A 14,156-nucleotide genomic window follows, 5' to 3' on the forward strand; every position below is an offset into this window, starting at 1 on the left:
GAAACTTTAAATTTCCATTTTTTGTCGTGACAGCGACTTGGTTCAGGTCTGGTTATGTTTGGGGGCTAAAACCTCTTTGTTAGGTTTAGGAAAAGATCATGTTTTGGCTTTAAATACCATAAAAACAGCTCGACCAGTCGTCTCGCCGGGCAGCAACCTGAACTATGTCACCTTGATTCCTAATTTAGAAACGTTGATATGAAATGTAAAAATTTAGTGTATCTGTTCACAGAGACGCACAATGGCAACATTTTGTTCTGGCGACTGGTCTGTCTTCTTCTGGGCGTCTTCATTCTGAACTAGTGAGCGTCCTTCAGTCCTCGGTCAATACGTGACAGTGTCCCACACTTCCAGAAGATGAAATGTGAAAACAAAGGTTTTACAGAAGATCCTGACTGATGGATTTGGTATCTTTGGACTTTAATATCTCCATTAGACGTGACGTTTGGACAAAAAGCCTCATTAACTGTCTGCAGTGAGTAACTGTATGTGTGAAGATCTGTTCATCATGACGACTGACGGCAGTTTGATTCTGTTGAGTGTGATCAACCCTCAGGTTTGACGCGAAAAGAAACAGATCCACACACTTCAGGTAAACTCCATCACATCACGTCGCTGCAGAGCCAAGGGACGCGCTGAACCGTCCCTGATGTTACGTTTATCGACGGACAGGAAGTGGGATTAGAGGCGCTCAGTGTTTCTGTCAAAGCAACGACTCAGCAGGAAGGAATAAAGTCTTTTCTCCACTCAAATGTTTCCTGAATCTGTGTGCAGGTTGTACAACACACAGTAATTTATTTCTTAGTATTATTGGTTTATTTATTACTGATGAAAAAACTATATAAATTACACAAGGACGGAAGAAAGAACGAAAAGGTAACGTACAGAGAAGGATTCTTATATAAAATAAACCAAACAAGTAAACGTATGATAACAATAATGAGTTCCTCATCATGTATGTGAGGTGACAACAAACTAAAGGAAAGACAGTAAGAAAAATATATACCTATAATCATGGTGACGTGACAGAAATTCTATATAACCGTTGCTAAAGTAATCGCCTCATTCAGGAACAATCAGGAAGTTAATGAAGTCTATGTTTCCATGTAGCCAGTCTGTTAAATACAAAAGGATAAAAGATCAAACAGCTTTTGTGTCTGTAGTGCAGAACAGAGGCTCTGTGGTGATGTCACAGGAAGAGGAACAACACAGGTAACCACACACACACACACACAGAACAATGATCATGTTCTCATTGGTAAAGTCATGTTTAAGGTATCACAGAGATCCACATCGAGTTCTGCTGTCAGTCAAAGTCAACAACTGACAAGTGACTTCCTGTTCCCTCAAAGCATCGCGAACAAGTTCGCTCTCAGTTTTAATTAATTTTAGTTAAGTTTTAATTTTTCACGTTATAAACACACATACAATAAATCCAGTGAAGTTATTCTGCCTGCTTTAATGAACATAGAGCCAGATCTCTTTACTGTTCCAACGGCCCGCCTGCAGCCCATAGGATCATTTACTGTCTGTTATTTTCTGTATAATGACACAAACGCTGCATTCACGTTCACGCTCACATTAAACAGCGTTAGAAAGTTGAAGAAACAATCACAGCAGGAGGCTCATTAACCGCCGACAGCAGACAAACAGACGTTTTTAAAACTGAGGAAACATTAAGGCAACTCAGCGACGGCGTCTGTCAGTGATCCTCAGATCAATAACACTCCGACAAAACGGTCTGGAAACATCCACTGCAATCAAGCCTTTAATCCAGAACACGGTGATAGAAAGATGTTTTCTCGTGTCCGATTAGCAGCTGATGAGCTCGTCTCTCTGTTTGTCTTCCACAAACACAGATGAGCTTCAGCAACCACAGCAGCCAATAACAAGCCGAGTTCAACAGAAGGGCCTCTTTCTCTTCGTCCATGTGAAGATTGAGCCAATCACAACTGAGTCAGGAGGTGACTGACGCTTCAAATAGCCAATGAAATTCTGAACCTGCCGATCTGCCACTTCAGTGGACTATTTACAGCTCCGGTCACTTTAAATCAATATTCTGCACAATTTAAAGTGATAAATATAGTGAATGACCTACATCTAAAGATATTTAGCCAAACTATAGTTATAGATGACATCACAAAGGAGCTGCACCAGGGAGTCCACCAGGGAGCAGGCTGAGACCCTCCTCCTCAAGTGTTCTCGGCCTGGTTGTTTGTTTCGACCGACACAGCAGCGCTAACTAACCGGACAAACAGCCCAGAGTTTGTTTTAACTGAGCCCAGCAGGATGGAGGTGAAAGCACCTGACGGGACATTAGTCAGAATAAATTTGATGTAAATGGTTGGTGGTTGATGGTCCAGTTCAGCCTCGGTCTGTGTCACTCAGGTGTTGTTCACCGTTCAGATGTTTGATAACTTAGTCACCGTCAGCGTCTGCAGTTTGTAACCACTGTTCTTCTGTAGATCAGACAGCAGCTCCAGACCTGATCCTCCTGGATCAGTCCTGCTCAGATCCAGCTCTCTGAGGTGTGAAGGGTTCAACCTGAGAGCCGAGGCCAGAGACTCACAGCTGCTGTCTGTGAACTCCGACAACCTGACAGAGAAACAGCAGCGTTTTAATCACACCGTGGAAAAAATACTTTAAATCCAGCTTTAGTATCTCCATTAAAATAATCATAACTCTCAAAACAATGCAGATTTCCACACTTTGGTTTGTAAAACTGCTTCCAACAGACTGAGAAACAGGTATCCAGAAATCATGAGTCCAGGCCAGAGTCCAAAAACACAAAAGCTTCGTGGATGACTACAAGCAATGACAAGGAGAAACAGCTGGAATGCCAGGTGGATTTTATTTCCTTTGAACAGACGCAGGCTAGCTGTTTCCCCCTGTTTCCAGTCATTATGCTAAGCTAAGCTAACAAGCTGCTGGCTGTAGCTTCATATTCAACATACAGACATGAGAGTGGAATCAATCTGAACATCTAAATATCAGAGAAAAAAATATTCCTCTACCATAATACTCAGTGTATTCATGGATATTTAGGACTTACTGGCTCCTACTTTAATTGTATTGTACAGTACTTGTACACTACATGTCCAACTTAACTGTACTCAAATTTACTTTACGTTTGTTTAATGACCTTAATGAAGCCATACAACAGGATAACAGTGCTCAACATTACTAGCTAGCATTATATAACAAACATGATATCATATATAATTATATATCACGTAACACTTATGAATGACAGAGGGAAGAAATAATAAAGAATACATTTAAATATATTGTATTATTTATAAATAATAAATAAACTCACCTCAGTATCTCCAAGTGACACTGGGGTTTCCTCAGCCAATCAGAGAGCAGCTTCAGCCCCTGCTCCATCAGCTGGTTGTAGCTCAGGTCGAGCTCTTTGAGAGTCGAGAGGCAGGTGAGGGCGAAGGTCAAAGAGCGGCAGCAGGCTGCTGTTAGCGCACAGCATTTCAGGCTGGAGGAGACATTTAAACACAGTTCTCAGATCAGCCTTCGCTTCGTGTTCTAACTTCCTGTAGATGTAGATTTAATGCTCATCAATGACTTCATCATGTATCTGTCTCTGTGGACACTCGTGAGTGGAAAGTCCTAAACAGATCATGACAGACAACGTAGAAAACCACAGTTATAATAATATAAGTCTGTTTAAGAGAAGTTCATGTTAATTATTATTTCCAAAAAGCTAATTTAATACACATTAAAATGTCCTCATATATATGTACAACTGCATTAGTGTGTTACAAACCATCTATTTAATGTTTGTACATTAGTTATAAATGAATAAATCGATTGACAATGACCTGGAAACTCTCTCTGCACACCTGAGTGTTTGTCAGGTGTGTTGCTGGACAGCATCCCTTTCACTTGTATTCAAAGTGTGGCCTCGATACTCACTTCAGAGTCTCCAGGTGACAAAGCGGCTCCGCCAGGAACTCAGACAGGTTCTCAGCACCGGCGTCTCGGAGCACATTTCTCGTCAGATCCAGAACTCTCAGGTGGGCGGGGTTTGACTTCAGACTGGAGGCCAGTTCGGCACAGCCGCGCTCTGTAAACCGACAGCCAGCCAGTCTGTTGGGGAAAACAGTTTTACCTTACAGGTGGTAACATGCAGCGGCAGCTCCAGACCCCGAACTCTGACCCCGACGCTGAGCTTTTCAAACGACCTCACAGCTCCTCCACCTGCTGCTCCAGAGGAGCCTCCTCTATGTGAGAAAACTCCCACATCCATCAGTTTTCAGCCAGGTCTCAAAGCCCCCGCTGGATGTCTGAGCTCCTCACTGTGAGCCCAGGTCGTCTGTTCTTTCAGTCATGACCCAGACCACCTGACCACAGGTGAGGGGACTGCTGGTTGATCTAACACTCTCTTATAAATACATGAGCATGGTCCCAAGCAGAAGATTTATTATTTTCCAGTAGAGACATATTGTCTCACAATTGGAGGCCCTGATCTTCATCACAACCGCTTCAACCAAACCGCCCCAGTGCACGCCTGAGACCAGCTGACGAGCAGTCCTCAGGTCACCAGACGGGACACTCTTCACACCCAAGTTAATCTCGAGATTCTGTCCTTCAAAGTGACAAACAACGATCAGCCTGAGCGGAGCCAACATCCACCACATCCAGAACGTTCTCACCGCAGCCATCAGCGGCCAAGCGGCTTGAAGCACCAGACCTGGTTCCTTCGGAGGACACTACATGTCCAGGTCCGTCCTTTCCTAAGAGGCTGAGCAGTGTGCTATCACAATAACTGGAACATGTCCTCCAGCTCTTCTGAAGCTGGGATTCACTGTCCCAGGCTGACAGACCACAGACACGGCCCCCGTCCTCCGGATTTTAAAAAGGTCGACAGCCCGACATAATCAGAGCCTTCGTAATCTCAAGGTGAACCTCATCTACCTGTGGCGCCTTGCAACTGTGGACCTTTCTAGGCTTCATCAGTGACAATGGCCAGAAGGCCTCTATCAGGATCTCGACTCTGCCCCCTCCACACAGGGTCCGCCAGCTGGGCTCAGCAGTCCTGCAAAGGGTTCCCTACATACAGTGTGATGAACAACAAACCCTTAGAAGACATGGAGTGAAACACAGTGGCTAGTATTTAAAAACATTTAATCTGGGTTAAATCTTATAATTTGATCCTGATCTTACAAAAACAGGATATGGATCAGATCAACTAATCGGAACCAGAATTTAGATCAGCAGATATTTCAGAACTCCAAGGTGCAGGTCAGGCTATGATGTTGATGCTGAAAACGAGGATGATCCCAGTCTCAGTGGAACTGATTCAGCAGACCTGATCCAGGTGGATTATCTGAGGGATCACCCTTATTTTCCCTCAGGATAATAAGACTTGTTCTAGTCCTTGAAGAGTTACCAAGTCTAAATCAAGTCAAGTCAATAAGACCCAATATCTCAAAGAGAAAATGATTTTAAAGCAATATATGACGTCTTAAAAACTTTAATTCTGGTCCCTCTGAAGACAGAAAAGACGTCTTTTTAATGTTTTCTGGACACTTTTTGCTCAGTGGGAGTGTTTTAATCTAAAGTTTATGGTTGAAGATGTTTTTAACTTTTGAGGTTATAGCATGTCAGTAAGATGTACAGTTAACTTTCTTCTCTTCATTTTAGCCGCACTCAGACTTTTCCACTGGTTCAAACTGAAGCATTAAACAACAGAAAGCAGAGACAAAGCTTAAACTGAAGGATCCAGCAGCATGCCTACTATTTATAGACAGATCAACAGGTGCAGACAATCAGCACAGGTGTGAGTCCTTCAACTAATGAAAGCAGACCGAACAAAGAAGAAGCCACATTAACGAACCAAGAAGTCACAGAAGAGAAGAAAATAGTGCTCCCATACAAGAAAAAAATGTTTTTAGCCAAATGATTGCACAGCGTCAGTCTGACGTTCTGTAACTGTCAGGTCGGAAAAGTCGCTCGCTCGCTCGCTCGCACACACACACACACACACACACACTGCGTCTGATCATTTAATTGATCTTTAGTTTGCAGCTCTGGATCAGTCAGTGCAGTGTTGGTTGTTGTTAATATTACACATTAGTCACTGCATTAGACGAGTCAGTAAAGAGTAAAACTACTAATACAAGCTGATCTTACTTAATTCTAATTTTAAATATTCCATGTCCTGAAAGCGGGGTTATTTACCTTCTCGATGTCTGACTGTGCATTTAAAATGCGTAGTCATGACATTTATATGACGTCCAGAAAAGACGTATTAAAACCTTCATTCTGTCCCCTCTGAAGACAGAAAAGACGTCTTTTTAAGGTATTTTTAACGTTTTCTGGACCAGTTTTTGCTCAGAGGGTTTGTTTCAGCACCCTGCTAAAAACAACTTGGGGAAGGCTGCGTCTCTCCTGGCTGCTCTGCAGAAACGCCGTTCACATTCAGCGCTACGAGCCGCCGGCACTCAGGCCTGGATGGTCGTCTGATTGGATACCTGAGGTTTAGGCTAAGCTACCAACCGCAGATCTACAGTCAGCATTAGTACGAGGACCGTCTCACCTCAGTGTCTCTACTTTACAGTCTGGATCCCTTAGCAGAGCAGCAATCTCCATCACTCCGTCGTCACCCAGGTTGTTCCCTCCCAGGTCCAGTTCCCTCAGCTGGGAGGGGTTCGAAGCCAGAGCTGAGGCCAGAGCTGCGGCACATTCCTTTGGCAGTTTTGTATTGGAGAGGCTTTACCAAAAAATAAACAAAGAAAATGAAATCAAAGTACACCTTTTAGTCCCTATTAAGCAGTTTAACCCCGGGTCCATGTTTCAGTAGCTCCATGACAAACCAGCTGTTTTTACTGGTCTACCAAGTGAATGATTAGCTGCTCATGTTACTGGCTTGAAGTACACAGAAGAGCAAACTGCTCCATCAAAAAATAAAAAAATAGCGTCCCGACAAAGCCTGTCATTTTTCTGTGTTGTGTCTCATCAGCTATCGAGCTAGTCACCAGTCCATCATGGACTCAACCGAGTTTATTAGAAAATAATTAGCAAAGACTAATGTGGCTCACCATTGCTAAACTTACCATAATGTCTCCAGCTTGCAGTCCGGATGCTTCAGAAAGCCACAGAGCTGAGCGACCGCCCCTCCTCCAAAACTGTTTCTGCTCAGGTCCAGGTTTTTCAGGTGAGATGGGTTACAGCTGAGAGCTGAAGCCAGAGGTTCCCCTGCGATCCCGCACTCACGAAGCCTGCAGACGGGAGAGAAACCAGGTTCTCAGCTCTCTGCTCTTGGCTTTGACAGTGAGACCACCAAGAGTTTCGCTTGGTCCCCAGAGGATGGACCCTACATCCCCCTCACACCACCAGTCAAGGCAAAATCCACATAAGAATCTCAGGAGAAGAATGTCAGGAAATGTCAACAGGTGACACACAAAGTTCATCGGTCATTTCAGGTCGTACGGAGTAAAACTTCACCTCAGTGTTTCCAAAGAGCATCTGTTGAGAGCTTCTGAAAGGAGCTGCAGTCCCTCGTCGTGAAATTTGTTCCTGCTGAGGTCGAGCTCTCTGAGGTGGGAGGGGTTCGAAACCAGAGCACTGGCCAAAGACTGGCATCCTTTCTTTGTGACACCACAGTCCTCCAAACTGCACAGAAAGAAACACAAAGAGTGTTCTGGTTTATACACCAGAAGCTCCAGGTCTGATTCTAGGCTGCTTCACTTTGCTCAGATCAGTGTAAACTACACCTGAGCACCACAGCGTTCTCTAGTCGTTACACAATAATCACTCTATGGTTGGAGATGCATGCAGGTGTGCTAAATGTGTTTAGCTTAGCTTAGCACAAAGAACTGAATCCGGGGAAACTGATAGCCTAGCTCCATTTAAAGTGGCAAATTCCACCTTTCAACAACTCCAACAGCTCCACAGTGTGACTCCATCCTGCAGTCAGCTGGCTTTAGCTGACAATAAACCAGACAGACATCAAACCAAAAACCTGCTGTGAGTCCACCAACGGCAGCTAAAGCCATGATCGATCACCTGTTTAATAAAGAAGTTAGATCTTGTAAATGACACAGAGCTGATGGAGCTGGACTAGCTGTTTCCTCCTGGCTTAAAATACGCCAGGACGTCATCGCTGTGCTGGACGCACAGAGACGAAACAGAAAACCATGGTTTATCTAAAAATATTGGATCAGTTTGAAAATGGTTTAAAGATGAGAAATTTGCATGTTCACCATAAGACCCGTAACATTTGAAGGGAAACATCTGTTGTATGTCTTTTAATAGAAGACATACAACCCACCCACCCACCACCCATCCTATAAGTATGACAGATCACAAATGTCCATCTGTAAAATATCAGCCCTGAACTGAAGGGTCTGGATATTCTGACCGGATTCTCTGGAGTCTGCAGTTGGGACTTCTTAGACCGTTGGACAGCGTCTTCACTCCGGAGTCCTGCAGTTTGTTTCTGCTCAGGTCCAGCTCTTCCAGACCAGAAGACTCGAGAACTGATGAAACATACTTGCAGCATCTGTCAGTGAGGTTGCAGTCATGTAGCCTGAAGTAAAAAAACAAAACAATTGTTAACGTCCCGCACGCTCTCCTCCGTCCTCCAGAGCAGTTTGTTAAAGCCGAATACTTACAAAGCCGTCTTTGACACTTTGAGCACGGGCAGCAGCCTCTCCAGGACGTCGTCTGATCTGTGGTACCGCTTCAGGTCAAAGACCTCCAGCTCTTCTTTGGAAACAAGCAGCAGAAAGGCCAGAGCTGACCAGTGTGAAGGGGAGATTTTACTAATATCTCCTGAGCTCTGGTACTTCTGGACTTGCTCTACCAGGGACTGATCGCCCAGCTCGTTTAAACAGTGGAACAGATTGATGCTCTTTTCGGTGTAGGACAGCTTCCGGATCTTCTCGTGAATGTAGGTGATGGTCTGCTGGTTGCTCTGCGGACGTCTTCTTTGAAATCCAAAAACTTTCTGAAGCAGCTCCTGATTCTGGTCCTGCGACAGACCGAGCAGGAAGCGCAGGAACAAGTCCCATTGTCCGTCATCGCTGACCAAAGCCATATCCACCGCGTTCTTGTGGAGGAGGATGATGGGAAGTTCTCCTCTCTCTGATGCCACCGTCACACTCGTCTGGCTGGGAAGCAGATTTTTTCCACCGTCTATGAAGGTCTCTAACACATACAGAGCTGCAAGAAACTCCTGAACGGTCAAATGTATAAAAGAGTAAATCTCTTGTCTGTAAAGACCAAACTCTTTTCTTATGATCTGCGTGCAAACTCCCGAATAAACTGCAGCTTGTTTGAGATTAATTTGACAACTTCCCAAGTCATTTTCATAGAAGATCATGTTCTTCTTCTGCAGCTGTTCAAATGCCAGCTTTCCCAACTTCATGATCAAATCTTTGTCCGTTTCGCCTTCCTGATAATCCTTCTCGTGTTTCCGTTTGGTCTGGATGATCAGGAAGTGCGTGTACATCTCCGTCACGGTCTTGGGTAACTCGCCTCTGTGGCTTTCTGTGAGGAGACTCTGGAGAGCCGTGGCTGAAATCCAGCAGAAGACCGGGATGTGGCACATGATGTACAGGCTCCTCAGCGGCTTCGAACGAAGATGACTGAAGATCTTCCGAGCCACATCCTTGTCGCTGACTTTCCTCTGGAAGTACTCCTCCTTCTGCTCATCGTTAAAGCCTCGGACCTCGGTCACCCTGTCGACGACCTCGGAGGGAATCTTGGTGGCTGCGGCCGGTCTGCTTGTAATCCAGACCGAAGCGTTAGGCAGCAGCTTCCCCCTCATTAAGCTGGTCAGCAGGACGTCTACTGTCGTCTCCGTTGTGAGACTGCGGCACGTCTCATTGTTCTCAAAGTCCAGAGGGAACTTGCTTTCGTCCAGACCGTCGAAGATGAACAAAACGCTCGAGTTGTTGTAATCTGACATTTCTAAATCCCTCACCTCTTCAAAATAGTAAGATATTAACATCGTAAGACTCCACCTCTTATCTTTTATCAGGTTCAACTCTCTGAACGTGAATGGAAATATGAACTGAGTGCTTTGGTTGGCCTTTCCTCCGGCCCAGTCCTGGGTGAACTTCTGCACGGCGACCGTTTTTCCGATGCCAGCGATTCCCTTCGTCAGGACTCTCTGAGGAGGGTTGTCTTCCTTTGATAGCGGATTAAAAATGTCATTGAGGTGGATTTTCTTCTCCTCGCTCGAACACCTTCTACATTCTAAGTCAATCACTTCGTGCTCACTGTTAACCTCCCCACTGCCTCCCTCTGTGATGTAGAGCTCCGTATAGATCCTGTTTAAGGGGGTCGGTGATCCGTCCTCCTTTGTGCCTTGAAACAGATTCTTTGTCGTATTTTCAAGGTAAGATTTAAGGTCAGCTTGGCACCTTTTAATACTTCCTGAAAGATTAATAAAATCATAGTTACATGTCTGCAAATGTGCACTACGTTTTCAGACAAACTCAAACACCACAAAACCAAGAACCAGACCAGAACCACACTGAGTCCAGACTCAGGTCCAGGTGTACTTTGTCAGCTCTCTGGTTATGGTTAAAAAATGAATGAATAAATCTCATTAATTTTAGGTCAATACACCAACAAGAATGTCTGATGCTGGTAAACTGCAGCAGGATTCAGATTATTTAAGGTTCATTCAGAAAGAACAACATCATGTGAAGTACGGGATGGACAGACTAGAAAATTCCCTCTGGGAAATTTTGAAAGGGACACGGGGGGCTACTGCCGGGGGAAACCATCTCTGTTAATTCCCATTTTGTTTCTGTGGCTTTCTCCTTGTCTGTCTCTGTTGATCACCTCAGCTGTCTGTGTTTGCTTCTCTCCTCTGCTTCATGTCTATGTCAACATGAATTAATGAACTGAATCAATAAACATGAATGAATTTAATGGAAATGAACCATCTCTATTATCATCCAAAGTTTCCTTACTAACAGAGCTAATGGCGCTAATGCTAACAGAGCTAATGGAGCTAATGCTAACTGAGCTAACAGAGCTAACACTAACGGAGCTAACAGCTAATGGCGCTAATAGAGCTAATGGCGCTAACGCTAGCAGAGCTAACGGTGCTAACAGAGCTAACGGCGCTAATGCTAATGGCGCTAATAGAGCTAACGGCGCTAATAGAGCTAACGGCATTAACAAGGGTGCGGGGGGATGGGGTTTTCATTATGCATTTGTCTGTGTGTGTGTGTATGTATCTGTCCTTGTGTGTGACTGCGTATATGTGTGTCTTCGTCTGTTTGTGTGTGTGTGTAGAGGCAAGTGGCTCTTGCGTTGCCTCGTGCCACTAATAATAAGAAGATGATGAAGAAGAAGAAGAAACGCGCAGGATACCAATAGTGACTCAGGGCTTTGCGTTGCCCCGTGTCCCTAATAACAGGAAAGAAAAGAAAGACAGCTGACGGTCACTAACTTAGCTGTAATGTCACAGTTTCAGCATCGATTGTGGCGTCTCCACAACCCCTTCATAATAATTCACTTGAGTTGTGTTTTAAAGGTAAAGTGAACTGTTTGGTAAAAAATCAGCTCAACATGTTTCCCATTTTCACGTCACACCTTCGGTTCTGGGAGAAGCAGCGTCGGCCTCTTCTGTCCCGGCTGGAGGCTGAGCTGAAACTGAGAAATGCTAAATGATTAAACGTGTTTCAGTGGTTACAATTGATAAAAGTACATCGTCTACGTAAATAAGGTGTTTATTTGATTAGCCAGTGCAGAGGAGACATTTACCGTAAGTGTTGGTGACGGTGACGTTGAGATGTGCATCCCTGTTGGCGTGAACTCCAGAGAACTGAGGAGTGTTGACGACGCTTCCGTTCTGAGCGCTGATCGTCGTTCCTCCTGCTTCCCTCTGGCTCTCAGCTGACCGACAAAACACAAAATAACCGCTGACTAAGGTGGAACAGTGCCGATTCCATCATAGAGCTGTGGATGTTATGTGTTACCTGACCTCATGTGTCCTTCGAAAGGGGATAAAAGTGCTTCACACTGCTTTGTAGAAAAGATGGCAGGCTAACGGAAACATTATATGATGTTGAAAATAGCTTTGCTGTCCAAAAGCTGCTGGGAAATGCAACTAAATTGGTAGCCTGAGTACAAGCCCCCCCCCAGCACTGACAGCAGGTCAGTGTCCTCCTCTCACTGACAGTGTCTGTACAAAACAGCCACAACATCTTCCAACACGATGCAAACTAATACTGAATCATGTTGAAGAACAAGCGATCTCAGACCAGAAGTGAGGTGCGAAGCCTCAAAGTGTAAAAAGTGTGAGCGTGTGAGCTGCCTGCAGAGGAAACGAGTGTTTGTGCTGCTGAACAGGAAAACTCAAACCACAGAGAGGAAACCGGCTGCTGAGTCACATCTGAAACCTTCCAGCACTCTTCACCCAGTCTAAGAATGAATGAATGAGGAGGTTGCCCGTGGCGACCGTCTGAGCACCAAACATATGCTGGTCAGTTAAGTGGTCAGCAGATAGTGAAGGAGTCGCCTTAAGTCTCACTTCAACACCTGGACGTACCTGCAGCTTGAAGCCTCCAGGTCTCGAACACTGAGGTGGACTTGACAGTGAAGTCCGGACGTCTTTGAACACAACACAAGCTGTCACTCAGAGAATATGTCTCCTGTCTCTACATGCTGATGACACGTTTCTTTCTGTCTCTCAGCTGTTCTCCGTCAGTTAAAGGCAAACCAACCAAAGTGATCAGTGACGTGTTTCTGGGACAAAACGTGGCTGAAGCTTGTCTTTGCGTGGACAGTTTGTGAGGCGTCATTGTGTATTTCTGCTGCAGCCACTCGTGTTTGCTGGAGAGGACAATCAGGAAGTTGGCGCCACCACCAGGAACTGAATCGGCGAGAACGCTGCACAAGTCTGACCCCGACAATCAAGAACTTCCTGTTGAAGGACAGTACTTGCTTGTTCACACATTCATTTGTATGCAAGCTCCCAACAGAACCACAATCTGGGAAATCATTAATCCACAGACTGATGTTTCAGAGGCTTTTCTGACCTGCGCTGATCAGACGGGCTGATTCAAAGTTGTTCATCTGGTTTTTAGCCTCCCGGCCAAACAGGCTGTGTCATGTCAGCCGTGTTACACTTTTTACAGAGTGAATCATTGTTGACTGTCTGCTTCAGACAGAGCTCAACATGTCACTGATTCATTCTCACTGTGACTGTTTCACCTGGAGTTCACGTCCACGAATCAGCCTCTTACCTGTCTGTGACGCTGCTGGAACCACAGCCTGGCTGCTCGTTAGCCAGTTTCCCATCCTGCTCCTTCATCCGCCTTTACGAGTAAAGAATAAACGCCACACAGAAAATGATACGAGGAGCTGAAATAAAGACCTGATTTTATATCACAAAACTTCTTTTTGCATTTCCAAACTTACTTTCAGTTGTCCTGGAAGATCAGTTAACGTGAATGAGAGGAGAAGAAGCTAAAATTCACCTCAGAGTTCACCTAAAGAAGTCAGACCTCAACAGCTGCTCCATTGTCGTTTAATCAGCTGCTGCCCAGATTTGCCTTTGATGATGTCAGACAACAGGAAGTGATTCTGCTTCGTGTTAACACCCATTTTACTCAGCAGACTGTTCGTCAGTGTGCTTCTCTGCTCCATCACCTTTAACTGAACACCCCGAGGACCCTTTCCTTTATTCTCATATTAGAAAAACATTATTAAAAAAACATAATGAAATGATTATCTACTATAAAAAGTGCTGTTCAACATGAACAACGGCTGTTTTCTGGAAGGTTTTTTGCCCTGAGTTTCACCTGTCAGATAACATAAAGGCAAAAGCTCCTTCACCTACTTTGCGTTCTTGATTAAAACAATTTTATACGTTTTCATTTCAAGATGATTCTCCTAAAAAGCAGCAAGAACCGATCACACTGTGAGAAAGGACATTGCTCTTTGCAGTATTTTGAACGCTGGACATCATGTGATCATTTTTTTTTTCTTTTTTAAGTGAAAAACAAGAGTAATTAAGTAAGAGGATTAATAAATAATAAGATAAATCCCATCATGGTGATGGTGGTTGTTGGTGTTTTTAAATTCTGAGGCTTTGCGGCAGATTATATTATGTGATGTCAGCGACCCCTGCTGGTCAGATAGGTGCGGTGCAGTCAGGTGGGGAAGTTTTA

The 14,156-nt window shown here is 44.6% G+C and overlaps 1 protein-coding gene across 1 annotated transcript; it reads right to left on the reverse strand.

The window, feature by feature from the left end:
• Positions 1-729: 729 nt before the first annotated feature.
• LOC121603784 (NACHT, LRR and PYD domains-containing protein 12-like) lies at positions 730-13,534 on the reverse strand. The gene is made up of 12 exons (XM_041932993.1): positions 13,405-13,534; positions 13,230-13,301; positions 11,746-11,877; positions 11,575-11,634; positions 8,634-10,401; positions 8,381-8,548; positions 7,465-7,632; positions 7,074-7,238; positions 6,557-6,730; positions 3,931-4,104; positions 3,320-3,490; positions 730-2,595 (listed from the first exon to the last, which is right to left on the reverse strand). Exons 2-12 carry the CDS (start codon positions 13,282-13,284, stop codon positions 2,403-2,405), a joined length of 3,228 nt encoding a protein of 1,075 aa, XP_041788927.1. The 5' UTR covers positions 13,285-13,301; positions 13,405-13,534; the 3' UTR covers positions 730-2,402.
• Positions 13,535-14,156: the final 622 nt, after the last annotated feature.

Source organism: Chelmon rostratus, chromosome 3 (assembly GCF_017976325.1).
Source record: "Chelmon rostratus isolate fCheRos1 chromosome 3, fCheRos1.pri, whole genome shotgun sequence".
Lineage (NCBI taxonomy): Eukaryota > Metazoa > Chordata > Actinopteri > Chaetodontiformes > Chaetodontidae > Chelmon > Chelmon rostratus.